The following is a 17,316-nucleotide window of genomic DNA, read 5'->3' as shown; positions in this document are numbered from 1 at the left end:
AAAACACTGGAGCTAAAAGTAAAAGAAAATAAAAACATTAATAACAAACTTACCTGCAACATCTCCAAAACAACGAATACTCCCAAATAGATATTTCTGCCATTTTATGGAGAGATCTTTTTTAAAATCTTTTTTAAAAAACATCCCTATTGAAGAACTAGGCTATACCACAATTGTCCTGGTAAATACAGTACAGTTTTGGTGGTCTCTTAGATCATACATACAAAATATTTTGAATTAAGGTTATGTATTGACTTTTGAGGACTCTCATATGAAATAATTTTATTTATTTGAAATGTAATGGGATCCTGGAACACATTTTGAGAGCTTTTAGAAGACCAAACTATACTTAAAGCCCATGTACTTTATTCCCAGAGGGGGCACTTAAGTACCTATGTATTCTTGCTTTAAACAGAACTCCAAAAGTTTGGACATATGTTTTCTGGACTCAAAATAAATTACAAACAGCTAAACAGAAGGCCTGAAGACAAGAGAAAGGTAGAAATAATTCCAGGCAATAAAAAGAAAACATAAAGGCAATAAAAATATAAACTTTGAAACTATAAATTGACCATAAATGTTAACCTGAATCTAATAATGAGAAAACAACCTGACAAATCCAGATCATGGTGTATTCAACAAGACAACTGGTACGGATTCTATAAAAGTGTCATTGTGCATGAAAGATAAAAAAGAGCAAAGAGACTTTTCTAGGCTAAGAGACACAACAATCAAATGCTATGTATAATCCTGGGTTTGATCTTGATCAGAGAAATAAAATAGCCACAGAAGACATTATTTTTCAGACAACTAAGGAACTTTGAATATGGAGTATGTATCAGATAATACTCTATCAATATTAAATTTCTTGAGTGGGATGATGGTTTTATGATTATGTATTCAGAGGGGAAATATCATTATATTTGCAAATTACTTTCAAACAGCTCATTAAAATATATATTTGTGTGTATGTATGTTTCTTGTTCTGTTCTGTTCTATTCTATTCTTCTATCCACCCATCATCCATTCATCCATCCATCCATCTATCAGATAAAGCAAGTGTGACAAAATGTTAACAATTGGTGAATCCAAACGAAGAGTATAACATAAAATAAAAATAGCAGGAAGGAAGGGAAAACAAGAATAAAATGTTCAAATCCTCATGCAGAATATGGCAAATGAGTTTTCATGGGAAAGGGAGATGTTAGCTGTTTAAATAGGCAGCTGATAATTCTGTGATTTTATACCATTTCCATGAAAAATAAATGGAAGAGTTCTGACTTACATTAGTGATGTCAAAATAAGGAAGACTAATACGTCTGGAGATAAAGAGACTGAATAAAGCTAATGGTTACTACATATCATAAAGAATGAAAAAGATGTAAGATAAATATGATTTCAAGTCTACCACTGGTCCCTAATCCATACCATTACCTTTTCAGTTATTCATCAGATACTTTAGCAATATAGTCACACAGTGCACCAATGTGTACAGTAGAGGAGTATGCTGATTCTCTTCCTATTGAGTAGAACTTACAATTCATGATCAGTTAGTTTTCTGCAGTTAGTACACTGTTTTCAAATTGAGCTCAAGTGTATAGAATGATCTCAGTCACTGGAGGTCTTAGCTCACGAAAGTAAAGAATCATAAATGTCGTAACAGAAAATGGTCACTGTTAAAATTCAGACACAAAAATTATCACTGAAAAATTACTTAAATTGCTGAATTGATGATGAAATTTGAGCCAAAAACCAAACTAGCATGTAAAAAGTAACCATGAAAAAATATATCAGGAGTCTAAGTGACCATTGCCAAAGGAGTTGTGTCTATAAATCACAGCATCAAAAATGCCACACCAAAAAGCCCATTTTTAAAGAAACATAGCCATAATAAGCTTCAAGAGGGCAGGGACAGTCTTTTTCTTACTCACTGTTATTCACTATCAACTCAGAGCATAGCAAAAATCTGAAGCAGGGATAAGATATATATAACTTCATGTAAAAGCAAATAATAAGAAATGAAGTATAGTTGCATAATCTTACTTTTTCCTGTCAGGACTTCAGAATTGAAGGCACATAATGAAAAAACAATTGAGCAAACATGCAATGAATTCTCTAACAAAACATAATATAAAAAGGGGTGTGCCCTTTCTATAAACCAGAATGTCTCTTGATCACCTCCAGCAGACATGACTTCTGTGATTTCCTCAGACTGTGCACCACAGTGTTAGCTTACCTTCTCTCAGTTATTTGGATATACAATCCTTGTGTATCTTTCTCCCTTTCAGACTGAAAATTTCTCAATCACTGTTTTTCATTTATATGTGTATCTTTACCAGAATTTATTGTCAAGGCAAAAAAACCAAAATTCAAAATAGTAATGTCTAGTTTTGAACTCTGAAGACATGGAAGGGATATGCTCAAGGATGGTATCATTGCCAACGTAAGTTTCTTATCAATCTTCCAATTAGGCTACATACTTAAAATTATTTGAAGAGTAGTGCACTGATACCTGTTTCTGTTCCCATGACTAATGAAATATTCTGAATATAAAAATATTTACATTGTAATTTTTTTAAATGAGAGGCTATTTGATTCTAACAGAATACCTCATAATTAAAAGTTGATTGGGGAGAAAAGCCCCCTAAAAACCAATCTCAAAAATTAATATCAATATAAGATTCTTATACAGAAAATCAAGAAGTTTCCTAAAAAAGAAAAAAAGCTTCTTAAAATACTTACCAGAAATGGTATCATTTGTAAGTTATTTTTGATGGATGGATTTTTGCAAATGGTTTCTTGCACATCTAAAATAATTACACCATGATACAAAAATAATTTAGTTATGCATATTGAAAGAGAAGAATGACTAAATCAAATATGAAATTCTGATGTGTCAAAACATTCAAAATTGAATAAAAGACTTTTTTTCTATTGTTCCCAGAAGTAGTCTTCACACTTATATTAGGTTAGGGAATAGAAGTAATTTGATTAAAAACAATACATAAAACTTAATGTTGATATAAAAGGAATATCTAATACTTGACTATTCTTTAACAATCTTTATTCAAATGCTTAGGTTTTCTTTCCTTTTTTTCTTTTTGTTTTTTGTTTTTTTAAACAAAGATGTGAATATCAATCTTAGAGCAACCCAGGAGAGGTTTATTTAGCTATTGAGGCACAAAAAAGTTGAGTAATTTGGTCAACTCTTGCCTTTTCAATGTTTAGGCTTTTGTCCATATGATATCAAGAGTCTTGGTAAAAGAAAAGAAAAATTCAGGCAGATATTTTTACAGGAAGCATTTAAATATGTGCAACTATATAATAGGGGAAAAAAAAAACCCCTCCAGAAAACTGACTTGAGGGTTTTTTCTTTTTAACTGCATAACTTTGCACCTTAAAATTACAGCTTTAGTTCTATCTCGCTTTTGTGGTTGTAGCAACCTTTTATTAATATATTATTTAAAAAACTAATTTTAGAGTTAACACAAGAGTATATAAAACATTTATGCATAGTTTAATTAAGAATAATAAAGCTAATGTCTGTGTAACTACCTCGGTCAATACATTTGAATGTTATCCCTTCTTCAGAAGCTCCTTGGGCGCCCTACCTCCACACTGCCCTGTGGACTGTACTTTTTCCCTTGCTCACAGAGGTAACCCGCTATACTGACTTTGTTTCTTTATAGTTTCAACACATATATTTACATTCCCCAAAGTATATTGTTTCATTTTCTCTCTTTCTGAACTTCACATAAATTGTACTGTATTTATTCTCCTGTGATTTTCCTTACTTTGCTCAAAATTATATATTTTTAGATTCATCCATGATGATGTGTGTAGATGTAGTGTGTTCATTTTCCTTGCTGAATAGCATTCCAGTACATTTAAAGGTTTCAAAGTTTGGCTTTTAAACAATGAAAACCTTTATATATTTATACAAATCTCCTGATGTACATGTGCAGGGTTTTATCTAGGATATGGATCTAGAAGTGAAATTGCTGGTTGTAGGGTATGTTCATGTTCAATTTATTAGGTAGTGGCAAACATTTCCTAAGTAGGTTGTTCCAGTTTATGTTCTGACAGCATTATACGTGAGCTCCAATTGCTGTACGTTTTTACCAACACTTAGCATTGCCAGGCTTTTAAATTTAGGTCTTTCTGATGAGGATATAACCGTATCTCATTGTTCTAATTTGCATCTCCTTTGTTGTGAAATTCCTGTTCAAGTCTTTTTTTGCCCTCTTTTTATGAGTTCTTTTTTCCTTATTGATTTATAGGAGTTCTTTACATATTGTTAATGAGTCCTTTATTCAGTGTGTTATAGTTTCTCATATTTGTGGCCTGTCTTTATTCTTTTAATGATTTTTTTATATAAACAGAAGTTTGTAATTTTAATATAGTCAAATTTATCAATTTTCTCCTCTATGGATTATGTTCCTTTTGTTCTGCTTAAAAAATCCTTCCTTACCCTGAGGCTAGAAAATACTTACTTATATTATCCCCTAAAAGCTTTATATATATATTTTTCACATTTAATCCTTAATCACCTTGGGACTTATTTTTATGTGTGGTATTTAGTAGTTCAATTTAATTTCTTTCTATTTAGTATCCAATTATTTCAATATTGAGTGACAAACAGCTTGTCTCAAAATTACCCCATAAGGTCTTCATAGCTGGCATCCAAGAACAGGTTTTCCCCCTATATGAGAGGGGCTCTGCTTAAATCCAACTGTAACGGGGCACAGCCAGGGCCCCCCAAAGGGTATTTGTGACGGGGTTTAGAGATTGGAGTGTCCAAGAAAAATATTTTCCCCACCCCAGGGCGGGCCATCTTGGGGGATGGGAGCCTTGAGCAGGGCCATTGAGAGCATTTTGCATGTCAATAACAGGATAGCTTCATTCCTCATATGCAAAAAGGGTAATTTTGCCTATCACCAAAACTAATCAGGAAGGTTTAAAAGACTTAATAATGAATGTAACTGCAGGAAAAGAGGAGAGACAGGGGCCTGCAGGAGAGACAAAGAGACACAGACTCTGGAGAACAGTGTGAAGGCCACGCGGGAAGAAAGAGGGGAGAAAGGACTCTTGCTACTGGGCCAGGAGAAGGTGCCACATGGTTATGGATTAAGAGCTGGAGATGGCAGCGACACAACGGATGGTGCTGAGAACCTTGAGAGGCCTGTGTAGCTGAGCCCCGGACTTCTGTTCTCTTTCTTCTTAAGGACGGTACCCCTGACTGGCCTAACTGGGCAAAGCGGGGAAGGCAGGACCGTGTGTATGCTGGTGATTGTTTTAAAGAGATTTTGAGGTTTAAGAGCAACCTTTAGCCATTAATCAAACCTGTATAACTTTTGAATAAATAGTTCCTTTCCTTTTCACCAAACTCTGCCATTCAGAGCCATAATTCCAAGGGCAGCAGGCAAAGGACCTACAACCGAGGGACCCCAGGGAAGAGGGGTGTCGTTGTTCCGGTAATAGCACCTGGGTATCCACCCCCCGCCCCGTGGGTCCATTTGTTCGGCAACACAACTTCTTGTGAAATCAGTAGCTCCTTCTTCAGCAAAAGAAAGCTGCAATTTCTCACACTGGGATTCCAATTACATGTTAGACTAGTTTATATTGTTCCACACCTCTCAGATTAACTGTTCTCATTTTCCCCCCTACTTTTTTGTTTTCTCTTGGTGTTTCAGTTTGGAAAATTTCTATTATTTTTCCTCATATCCTTCTTTCCTTAGCTGTTTTGAGTCTACTGATTAGCCCATAGAAAACATTTTTTTACTTCTGTTACAGTTTTTACTTCTCACTTTCCTATTTGATTCTTCTAGTTTTTATCTCTGCTGAAATTCTCCATCTGTTCATGCATGTTGTCTATCTGTCCTATATTGTCCACTTTTCCACTATAATCTGTTATTAGTTATAATTAAAAATTACCTCAGTTCTCACATCTGGGTCATCTCTGTGTCTGTATATTCCCCTGACGCTTGACATTGTGTTTTGCCTTTGCTCTTTTGTGTGTGTGTGTGTGTGTGTGTGTGTGTGTGTGTGTGTGTGTGTGTGTGTGAGATAATTTTGTCTGAATGCTCGACTTCATGTATGGAATAGTAGGTACTGAGGTAAATAGCATTTAAGCCTGGAAATGGGAATGCCTCTTCTGCTAGGCAACTCCTTTTTGTGCAGTAGTTAGTCACTTTAGGAATTGAGCTGGGTTTGGGTTTTGCTGTTGCTATGGTTACCTTCAGTACACTACTGGTTTCAAATTCCTTTGGTGTTGGTTTGTTTTTTGTTTTTGTTTTTTGTTTGTTTCTGCAGGGTTCATAGAGGTTATTTTTTATCTTCTTCAATGGTCTCTACTCTTAGCTTTGGCCTTTCCGTGTGTCCGCACAATAAAAGGAGGCTCTCTGTGTTATTATTTCTCTTCCAGAAGATTTTTTTCACTTGTTTGTTACCACTTGCTGGCCTTGTGGTGGGAGAGTAGGAGGGGTTTTCTGTTGTCCTGGTCCAGACTTGGTTTTAGGAATATTCTCTGTACCTGCCTAGTCATCCTGCTCCTTCTCTTGGCAGTCAACTTTCCTTGAGCTTTCACTGGTATTGTGCAAGAACATTTTGTGCCCCTCCTCTAAGCAGCAGGATGCCTCTAACGATCTGGACCCACGCCTGTCTTTTGCTACTCTACCACAGGAAAAGGCTTTTTTTTTTTTCCTTTTACCTTCCCCGCTACTCTGTCTTTACTTGTGCCCTGGGGGAAGATGGCAATGTTTGCTGCCTTTGTTCTAAGACCTTTTGGCCTTTATTCTGTAGGAAAGGAGGTTCTGCATGGGGCTTCCTGCCTTTCCTAAAGCAATAGCTGCTCCCCTCCTCCAGGCTGCCCCACGGAGGGAAGGATTTCTCTAATTTCCTGCTCTGCCCCTTAATCTTCTCATGAACGTAGATTCATGGAAAACACACTGAGTGGTTGTGAACTCTTCTTTGCCTTTGATTCCTAGGGATTTTTTATTCTCACAATAGGTCACCCTTGTCCTTTTGTAATTTGTCTAAAAAAATCTAAGCAGAATTCCTAATATTGGCTTTTATGAAACCTGGCATTTCTTTCTCTCATACTCTGCCACAGGTGAGCCAGTAATCACAGCCTGTCTCTGGAAATTCCAGTCTTTCCTTGGGTGTCAGGTTACTTGGTTGGGCTGTGACTTCAGCTCTCTAATTCATTCAAGAAAAGCTATGCTTTTGTTGTTTATTTACTTTTTCTTAGTCTTAGGGTGGGACTGACACATGACAGTTTTTTACATTTTAAGTAGAAGTGAAATCCACATACAATACATACATACACATGTATTTCTGTATATGCATTATACAGAAATATATGCGTATATATATGTGTTGGAATTTTTTTCCAGTGGTTCTAATCATACTTGATTTTTTGCTACTCCAGGAACATTTGGCAATGTCAGGAGACCCTTGTTATGACTGGGAGGTACCAGAGCATTCAGTGGATACAGAGGTCAGAGGTGCTGCTACACCTCACAATGCACAGGACAGCCCCCTACAAGAAAGGATTATCTTGTCTCAAATGCCAGTAGTGTCAAGGTTAAGAGACCAGGATAAATACATTCATATATAAAATACTGTTATTACTGTTCATGTCTAAATATTTTGAAATTTCCATTATAGTATTTTTTCAGAACCATGATTTATTTAGAAATGTGGTTCTCATTTTGCTATTCATGTTTAGTTAAATTGCATTGTTGTCAGACGACGGGTATAACTTCAAACCTTTGAAATATATCAAAGCTTGTTTTATGGTATAATATAAAGTCCATTTTTATAAATGTTCTGTGTGGGCTGGCAAAGAATATGTTCCTTTGACTGATTTGCCAAATGCTCAGCAGAGTATGGCCTTAGTTGAGCATTGAAAGGGACATGTAGGAAAAACAATAATAATTTTTAAAAAGTGATGAAAAATTTTGAATCCAGAGTTGAATTTACAGAAGATTTTCAGAAAATGAGTTGATACTGCAGGTGACATTGTTGACATAAGAAAAAAATGGCTTCAAATTTAAAGCAAAATGCCGAATTGAGCATAAACCTCATTCCAAACCCAAAATTTCAGATATTTTGAAGCGGATTTGTAAATGATATAAAAAACCCCAAAACATGTCCCTTCGATCAAGTTTGTTAATCATGTTTATTATATTATCTATTTGATTTTTCTGACCTAGTCTATCACTAACAATGTAAAAAAAGTCTCTCACCATGGCGAAACAACATTTTATGTATTTTCAAGCTATGTTCTTATATGCATACAAAGTGAAAATATTTTATATATTTCTCTAGAATTAAAACTTTGACTATCACAAAGTTACTTTTTGTGTATATACAGTAATGCTGTTTTATAGTTATTTTTGCCTGATGATAATACATCTCAACCAGTTTCCTTTGGTTAAAACTTGCTTGTTCCATATTTTCTATCTTTTTTACTTTAAGCTTTTCCATTATTTTACGTTTTAAATATATTGTTTGTAAATAGAATATGAATATGGTATAATAGCACATTCAAATATATTTTGTTATGTACATTCAGAGATGATAATCTAGATACATTTTAAATTTTTATTTTCAATTTTTTAGTTAAATTAAATTTTAAATTAAAATAGTCTAAGTACAAAATATAACACTTCTTCCATACTTACAGTATAACCTTTCATTAAGACGATCAAGGGACTGTAGAATCTTCTGTTCTTCAGCTGATAGTGCACAAATGTTGAATTGCTGGGTCTTATTTAAAGCCAGATCTGGTTTCTGCAGCTGCTTGCTACTCATGACAATTAGAATTTCATCCTCAGGCACTGAAGATTTCACTAGGTTTTCAGCTGTCAAAAACTCAGCAGTACTGTCTGAAACTAAAGAAACTTTACATTAATGATTCTTTGATCCCTATTTGTCTTCAGGATCAGCACTTATACATACTTAACTGACATGTCTGTATATATGCATTTCACTAACAGAAACCCAGTGAATCTTCTCTAACTTTGCATTTTGTTTATCAGAATCCTCTATACCTAGAATTTCTCCAAAACTAATTTAAAAAAAAAGATATTCAAATGATGGCATTGAGGTAATAAGAATTCCTAGAGTGTTGTCTGAAGTAAAGAAAAAAATACATTGTTTAAATTATTATTATTTTTGTCACTCACTGGTAGTACAAAAAGAAGATAGATTGCCATTGTAATAGCAATTATGATGATTTATAAATAAAAGAGTGAGAGAAAACAAACTTATAGAAAGACTAGAAAAGTTAGATGATCAGCTGACAGGATAGCCTAGAAACAGATCAAATTATAAGAATATAACAATCAAAAATGAAAGAAAAAAAGATGATGCAATAAATTAGTTTGTTGTTTATAAAAGATTTTGGAGTTTAACTCCACACCATCCATTTAAACAAATACTAAAGAAATTAAAGAATTAAATTTAATGAATCAAACTATTAAGCAATCTAGAAGAAAAAAATTCTAAATTTCTATATTGAGACTTTTTTGAGCTTAAAACTAATGAAGAAATCAGTAAAAAAGACTAACAACATGTTTAAGGCTAGCCAGTCTTCTTTAATAGACTTTAAATTTTTGAAGGACAAGACTGTTGTTATGTTTTGTTCATTATGTATATCCAATGTTTGGTTGCAGGCAGGAAATTAGCTCTCAATAATCATTTATTGATTGAAAAATACAAAAAAAGAATTCTTTATGTAAAAATAAAAGTGCAATGAAATGCAAATAATAAAATAGTAGAAATAATTTCAGCTAATATAAAAATTAGAATTCTTGGTATTTAAAAATATTATAGCCCTGGCTGGAGTGGCTCAGTTGCTTGGAGCACTGTCCTGTAAATAAAAAAGTTGTGGGTTTGAATCCCGGTCAGGGCACATGTCTAGTTTGCAGGTTTGGTCCCCAGACAGGGTGCATAGGAGAGGCAACCAGCTGATGTTTCTCACATATGTTTCTTTCCCTCCCTTCCTCCATCTCTCAAACTCAATAAGCATGTCTTTGGGTGGGGATAAAAAAGAAATTTATAGAAATAAGTAAGAAAATACAGAAACTCCAATATCAACTGGGAAAAAGAATATGAAGAAATAACTCACCAAAAATAAATATCCATACAAAAACAATTAAGCACATTAATAAGCGATGTATAAATCAAAATTAATAGAACACCATTTCTTTTCCTGTGATATAAGCAAATAATAGAAGTGATTTACCTGAAGTTAGCACACACCCCAGAAAAATTTTGAATAATAATGCAGTCAAGAAAATACTTCAGAAATATGTATGAAAAACTATAAAAATGATATGCTTTGATCCAGGCTTTACTTAATACACAGATTTTCATTCAATACATATTTGTTAGGTACCAATTATATGCCAATTACTGTAATTTTAATTCTGGGAATCTACTTTATGGAAATAATTGAAAGTCAGGAAAAGGCTTGATGAAGTAAGATATTTCGTAAATTATTACTTAGAATAAAGAAAAATGCAACAATTTAAATGTGCAGGGTAAGTAGAATTAAGTCCCAATGTAGTTTAACACTCACATAGTATGTAAGTATTTGAGAAAAATAGATATAAGAAAAAAAATCACCGGGAACAAAGATCAGAGGAAAACGTTTAAACTAAAACATACCTTCTTCAGTATTAGAAGTACCCCTTGTAGTTTGTTTTGGCTGACTTGAACTTAGCTGGACACTTTGTCCAAAATTCTATAAAAATAAAATATTAAATCAACATAATTCTGTATTTAAAATTCATGTTTTATACACTGACTTTTTAAAAAGTATTATTTGCTATATATATTTTCAGCTAGCACTGTTCATGTAACTTGTATATTTTCTTTTTTCTTTTTGAAGTAGACATCAAGAATTACTGAGATAAGGCCTTTCCGTGATATCTGAATATTAAAAAAATGCTTTATGTCAACTTTGAAAACTTTTCAGGTTGCATTGTTGTCTTGGATATTTGGGAAGCTGGGCAGTAATCAAAAGTGTTAATCAAAGAAAAGTTAAAAAAAATTACCTTAAGGTTTATAATCTAGTTGATTTATCACAGTAAGGGTGAATCACACGTACTAGCTTAAAGCCTCAGATTATGGCTATTGCCAAGGATAGGTCAAGTATCTTAGATGACAAAACTTAAATAAAAAATAGCTGCCTCAAAGTTGCATAGAACAGGGAAATGGGCAATCTCAGAGCACTGGCAATTAGTATACCCATTTGGCACTCCCTGAGGGATACAAACTCTCCTTCCTTGGCTATGTTCTACTTTGCTTCCTTATCCCCATTCTGCTCCAGTTTAAGAACCGACTTTTTCACCGATAAAACTGCCAGGCTATGACTACCTCGCCTTTGTTCAGTCTGATCTGAAGAGTACTGATGCGGGTTTCTGCAATAGCCCTCCTTCAGTAGCACTCATAGCCTTGTCTCATGCCTCATCTCTACTATAGGCTTGAGACCCTGGCACAAAGTGGTAATTGTGCTTTTACCGTCTTTCATTGATCTCTTAGATTCCACATAGAAGTAGTGGGCTGGGAGAATTCTGGGGTGATAAAATACATTTCCTAATACAAGGTGACAGGCCAGTGCTATAGTAACTGAACCCCACAGTTCGAGTAAAAACCAGAAACCACCCCCTCAACCCCAAATCAAAGCAAAACAATAAAATTAAAAAAAAAACAAACTTCAAACTTGATTTTGATACAAGAACACACTAACTTATATTTTAAAGCTAACTTTGGAGCATGTGTGAAGTGGGTATGTGAGTAGAAGATGTGTATGTGAAAGCAGAAGTATGGCTTCTGGAAAGAAGGACAAAAATGGAATTCTAAAGACCATAATATAGAATGTAAAGGAGGAAGACAAAGAAGAACAGAATAAGACCCAGAAAAATAAAGATGAATTTAGAGAGGGCACTAATAATAGCCATTTAAAATTTAGTGTGTTTATTTTTTTGTTATAACAACTACATATTTTAAATTTAAAATATATTAATAAAAATAAAGAAAAAATTTTGTTCAATTTATAGATTTTGAGATGTTTGATGTGAACAACATGGAAGTTAAAAAAAGGACTTATGTTTATAATAAGTACTATGTTTGGTATTAAAGCTTAAGAATATACTGGTAATAGAACTTAATTTACATAAATAACATGTTTTGCTGATAAGATATATTGTGGTTGATTGCTCTTCATACTAACAATCTTGTTCATATAAAAATCAATAGTTTCTATAACATACAAATAATAGAATCCTTAACCTACAACTTGGAATATAAATTCTTCATAAGGCACTATGTCAGTTCAATTAGAAATATCAGAAGTGATATTTACAGTAGAAACTCCAAGTGAAATGCTATTCACTCACCTATCTAGAATTTTTTATTATTTTAAATTCAATCCTTGGATCAAATTAGACTCTGAGAAAATGTCATATTTAGGTCACATTTACTTGGCTGTCACAGAAGTACCTCCACTAATTTTAAAATTAATAGTATTATGCTTTTGACTTTTATTAAAGATCTCTACTTCAAACAGCCATATGAAACTCCTGATTCATTTGTTATTGACTGTTAATATGGATGTGTCCATTATGAACTTTAAGGTCCTCAGTGGGAAATGTCTTTTAAATAGTGTACCTCAAACAAAATCATTATCAGTATCCACTGAGACCTATATACGACCTTATTTTCCTTTTTACCATGCCTTCCAGGAAGCTCAGATCCAAATAGAATATTTAAACATAGGGAGTTATGTTAGTCTGTATGATTAGCATACTTCCTTCCTCTAACCATGGATTTATTTTTCTTTTTTCTTTCTTAATGTATTTTTAAATAACTTTATTATGAATAACCTCAGTTTTCTCCCCAGAGTTGGCTGTAGAGCAAATAATTTAATTTAGTACAGCAAGCTCCTAGCATGGATTCCGAGGCTGCTTCACAGTAGCTTTGGATACACTTATATTTGTGTTGTGGTGCACAGTTTACAGCAAGAGCACAGTCCTTTAAGAACATTCTGTTGTCCAAGTAATTTTCCACCATTCAATAGAGATTTTTATGAACAATGTACTTACATTTATTTGCTCACTGCTCTTCTGTCCTACAGATCCAGGGTTTTGTTTTTTCTGCTCTAAAAGAGTCCTCTTTTTATTTTCAATAATTCGTTTTCTTCTCATAACAGTAGAATCTTAAAAAATGCCAGCACAGTGTCAAATTTATACAAATTGAGTAGGTAGTAATGTAGCCAACACAAACTTTCCAGTTACCTTCAAACATCACAGAAAACTGTTTCATTCAGTCAGCAACTTTTTATTATTTTACATGTTATTCTCTTAATATGTATTATGCATGGCACATTTACAATAATGAGTTAAATAAAATCTGCTTTTGAGGGGTTTACAGTATAGAGCAGTGACCTCCAGAGTGTGGTGCGACACCAAAATAAATCACTTCTGTGCAGGAAGAACATATTAGAATTTTACTTTATATTTATGACCTAAAAATTAATAATTAAACTTTATATTGTGGTGACACAGTTGAGCCTTAAATAATGCAGGGTCGGGGGTGTTAGTGGCACTGACTACCCATGCAGTCAAAAATCCTGTATAGTTTAAGTTGGCTCTTAGCACACCCGGATTTCCAACTGCAGACTGGAAATCTGTATGTGGTTAACACTAACACCCTTATCAGTTTGCAAGTTCATTTATTGCACACAGAAACAAAGTTATCTTCAAGGAAGAGTAGAAATTCTAAGTGTATGAGGTTGGCAGTGTTATTCATTAATGTGTTTTTGCTTTCTTCAACGTGCTAAATTTTATGTGAGCTCTAGTAAGTAGATTATGGGTATTTTGTAGTATCTGAATGAGTTCTTACAAAATGAGAAAAAGCCTAAAAGAGGCTTTTGTAGGGCTTCCACTACATGAGTGATATTCTATTTTTTAAGGCAAGTGGTGGGTATATGAGTATTTGTATTATTTTTCTATGTATATAACTAATTAAAATATATTTTGCAAAATCATAGATCAAAGATAGTAGAAATAATGCACACACAGGTGAATAAGAAAGGCACAGCTGACACATCTCTTATTATTACTGCCAACTCTTTGCCACATAATGGCAAATGACAGTATAATTATGTTTATAACAAAGATAGGATCACAAATAAAATTACCCCAAAATTATAATAATAAACTTCACCCTAAATGTGTATTGTATTTGGATGCATTAACTAACAATGGTATATGAAATAGTCATCAAAACTGATAAGATATTTGAAACTGAGTTTTCAGAGGATTATTAATGAGATATAATAGAAAAAATATTTTATATATAAAATTATTTTATAATTAGCGTATTATTTATAAAACACAAAATTTCAAAATTATTTAAACAGTCTGTACTTTATCTTAGTGTTTAAAAGTTTTTCTGGTTAAGGTGCTTAATATAGATATTAGTATAGTAATACATGCATATGGCATAAATATATGTGCTCAAAATATTTTTTAACAGCGGTACTTAAAAATTTTGGAGTCTATTAGTTTAGAAGGATTTAAATGGCTTATTACAGTAAAATGAATACACATACACTATGTAGAGCAATAAACGGAAGTAAGTAAAAGTTGAGAGGATAGAGTATCTTTGTAAGAATCAAGACAGGTTTCACAGGGAAGGTTATGCCTGACCTTCGTCTTAAAGGAGGAGTAGTTTCCTAAGGAAAAGGACTTTTTGAGTCAAAAGGAACATTATGTGCAAAGGCACAAACTAACAGTGATGAAGACGTTAAGAAGTTTTAGGGGGCTGAAAGGTAGAAAATTCAATTGGTCTGGGGCACAGAATATAAGTATGTGTGTAATCACACAAATGTCCTGAAAAGTATTATGGGAGCATATGTGTGTGCTTCTGTGATAAAAGTTCAGGTAGGAGATAAAAAATGAAAGTATTTTTAGCCCTAAATTATGTACTGGACAATGTGAATTTGAATACTGAATCCAATTTGTTACTATAGCTAATATATATATTTTCTATATTGTAGCTATATGTATATATATAGTTTTATGCATATATTATAACTACATATAAAACTATATATATAACTATGTCAATCTCATCTATATAACAAAGACACAAAAGCTTTCAATTTTTAAGAAAGTTGGCTAAAAACTAAACACTTGACCTTTTAGAGTAAGAAATAATAACATAATTCTACCTAATATTTGTTGAGCATTTATAATTGTCCAGGTGGTTCTAAAGCTATAGGCACTATTATCATCATTATTGTTACAAATAAATTAAGGCACAGGAAAGAATAAATAACTTGCCTAAGGTTACAGGGCTAGTCAAGGGCAAAAGCTGTGATTTAGCTTCAAGTAGTTAAATCTCTAAAATCTAAAATTCTAGCCCTTGCTCTCCATGCTAGTATTTTTTATTCTGATTTGACTGCCTCATAGAAAGAAATATATTTTGCATTGTGACCCAGGATGCAAATACAGTTTTGTGAAACATTTATCCTTACAACATATGATGCACTCCGGTAATTTCTATTCTAGAATATTCTGATTCTAAAATTATATTCCATTCACGTACATGAACTTAAATATTATCTACTAATTGCTATCATAGCTGAAAAACTTGCTATTTTTGCAAAAATAATATAGTTTGCACTGGCCAAATTTCTAGCCTTCAATAAAAATTCTAGATACAATAGTTTTACTACCAAACCTCAAAATAAAACTCTATCTTAATTGTTTTAATGCCAATTTTCCTGAGGACTGAGGCTGAGGTCGTCTCATGTTTATTGTTCACTAGGCTATCCTCTTTTATGGAAAACTCATTCAAATATTTTGGCTTTAAAGAGATCAGTGTGATGGTGTTTCAGATGGGTCACCTAGTCTACACTTCTCATTCAATCAAACACTAATTTAGGTGTTGCTGTAAAGGTATTTTTTAGATGTTATTTAAATCCATAATTGGTTTGCTTTAAGTAAGGGAGATTACCCTAAATAATCGTGCATGTACCTGATTCAATCAGTTCAAAGTGCTTAAAAGCTGGACTGAGAAAATAAAAAATTCTGTTTGTGGATAGCAATTTAGTTTACCCCTCTGAGTTCTGATCTGCGCCTTACCTGATGACCTGCCCTAAAAATTTCAGACTTTCCTAGACAGCCCTCATTTTCACATAAACCAATCCCTTGCAATAAATCTTATCTTACTGGTTCTGTTTCTCTGGTCAAACTCTGACTAATATAAATGGGTTGTCTGCTCCTTATTAATTATAGGAATTCTTTATGTACTAGGGATATGAGTTCTTTGGCAGTATTATACATTGTATATATCTTCCCTCACCTTCATGGTTTGCCTTTTCAATATCTTGTTGGTATTTTGAACACCTAATTTTAATTTTAATGTACAATTTATTAATCTTCTCCTTAATGGTTAGTGTTATTATGTCTGGGTAAGAAATCTCTACCCAGGGTAAGAAATCTCTGCCCATTCTAAAGCCTATGTTATCTTCTAGAAGCATTTCTTTTTCACTTTTCATATTTATATCTACAGTGTACCTGGAATTGAGTTTTACATATGGCATGAATTAAGGAGCATTTTACTAGTACCATATGATCATCTAAATGACTTTAGCACTATTTAATGAAAAAACAGGTCTTTTCTCCCTGTTATGCAGTACCACTTTTGCCTAAAATTAGGCACTGGGGTCTAAAATATGTGGGCCTGTCTGTAGATTGCATTTTATTCCATAGTCTAGATATGCTTGTGTAGATACCATATTGTAGTCAGAGGGGATAAGTAAATTGAATTACTGATTATAGATGTAGAGGAGTTATGAGTGTTGACAAGATCCAGGGTATGACAAAGGGAATGGGTACTTGAGGCAGAATGTTACAGAAAATCATTAGAGATGAGAAAGAATTGATAGAGATCAGTGTAGGATTTTTCATCCACATAAATGCTGAATCGCAGTATTTTGGCAAAGACTGCATAAAAAGACTGAACCAGAAGACATCTTTGAGGGAAGGAATGACTTGAGAAGTCAGGAGGTAGTATAGTTGAATGGCTTGAGCTTCAGGGGAATCAAGTTTTTACTGGATAGCTTTGCTTGAGAGTTCTGGAAATGCTAATGGAGAGGAAGATGCTCTCCATAATTTCCAACCCCGGATACACTGAGTGTAAGAATAAAAATGACCTGGTAAGTAGGAGAGTAGGAAGAAAAATGAACAGATACTCATTGAACTATAACTCAGTATTAGTAAAGTCTTCATTTAC

At 33.3% G+C, this 17,316-nt stretch overlaps 1 protein-coding gene across 1 annotated transcript in view; it reads right to left on the bottom strand.

Moving 5' to 3' along the window:
* The window catches only part of CEP126 (centrosomal protein 126), an 88,330-nt gene that overhangs the window by 1,856 nt on the left and 69,158 nt on the right, over nt 1-17,316 (bottom strand). Inside the window, exons 7-10 of the mRNA XM_054592607.1 lie at nt 13,116-13,228; nt 10,678-10,753; nt 8,688-8,897; nt 2,743-2,807 (exon numbers count right to left, since the gene is read on the bottom strand). Coding sequence (XP_054448582.1) covers nt 2,743-2,807; nt 8,688-8,897; nt 10,678-10,753; nt 13,116-13,228 — 464 coding nt within the window. The remainder of the gene's footprint in view (nt 1-2,742; nt 2,808-8,687; nt 8,898-10,677; nt 10,754-13,115; nt 13,229-17,316) is intronic.

The sequence above is a fragment of the Pteronotus mesoamericanus genome, unplaced genomic scaffold, assembly GCF_021234165.1.
Source record: "Pteronotus mesoamericanus isolate MK-2021 breed Mesoamerican mustached bat unplaced genomic scaffold, CSHL_Meso_final scaffold_36, whole genome shotgun sequence".
Classification (NCBI taxonomy): domain Eukaryota; kingdom Metazoa; phylum Chordata; class Mammalia; order Chiroptera; family Mormoopidae; genus Pteronotus; species Pteronotus mesoamericanus.
This window is presented reverse-complemented; position numbering and strand designations above follow the sequence as displayed.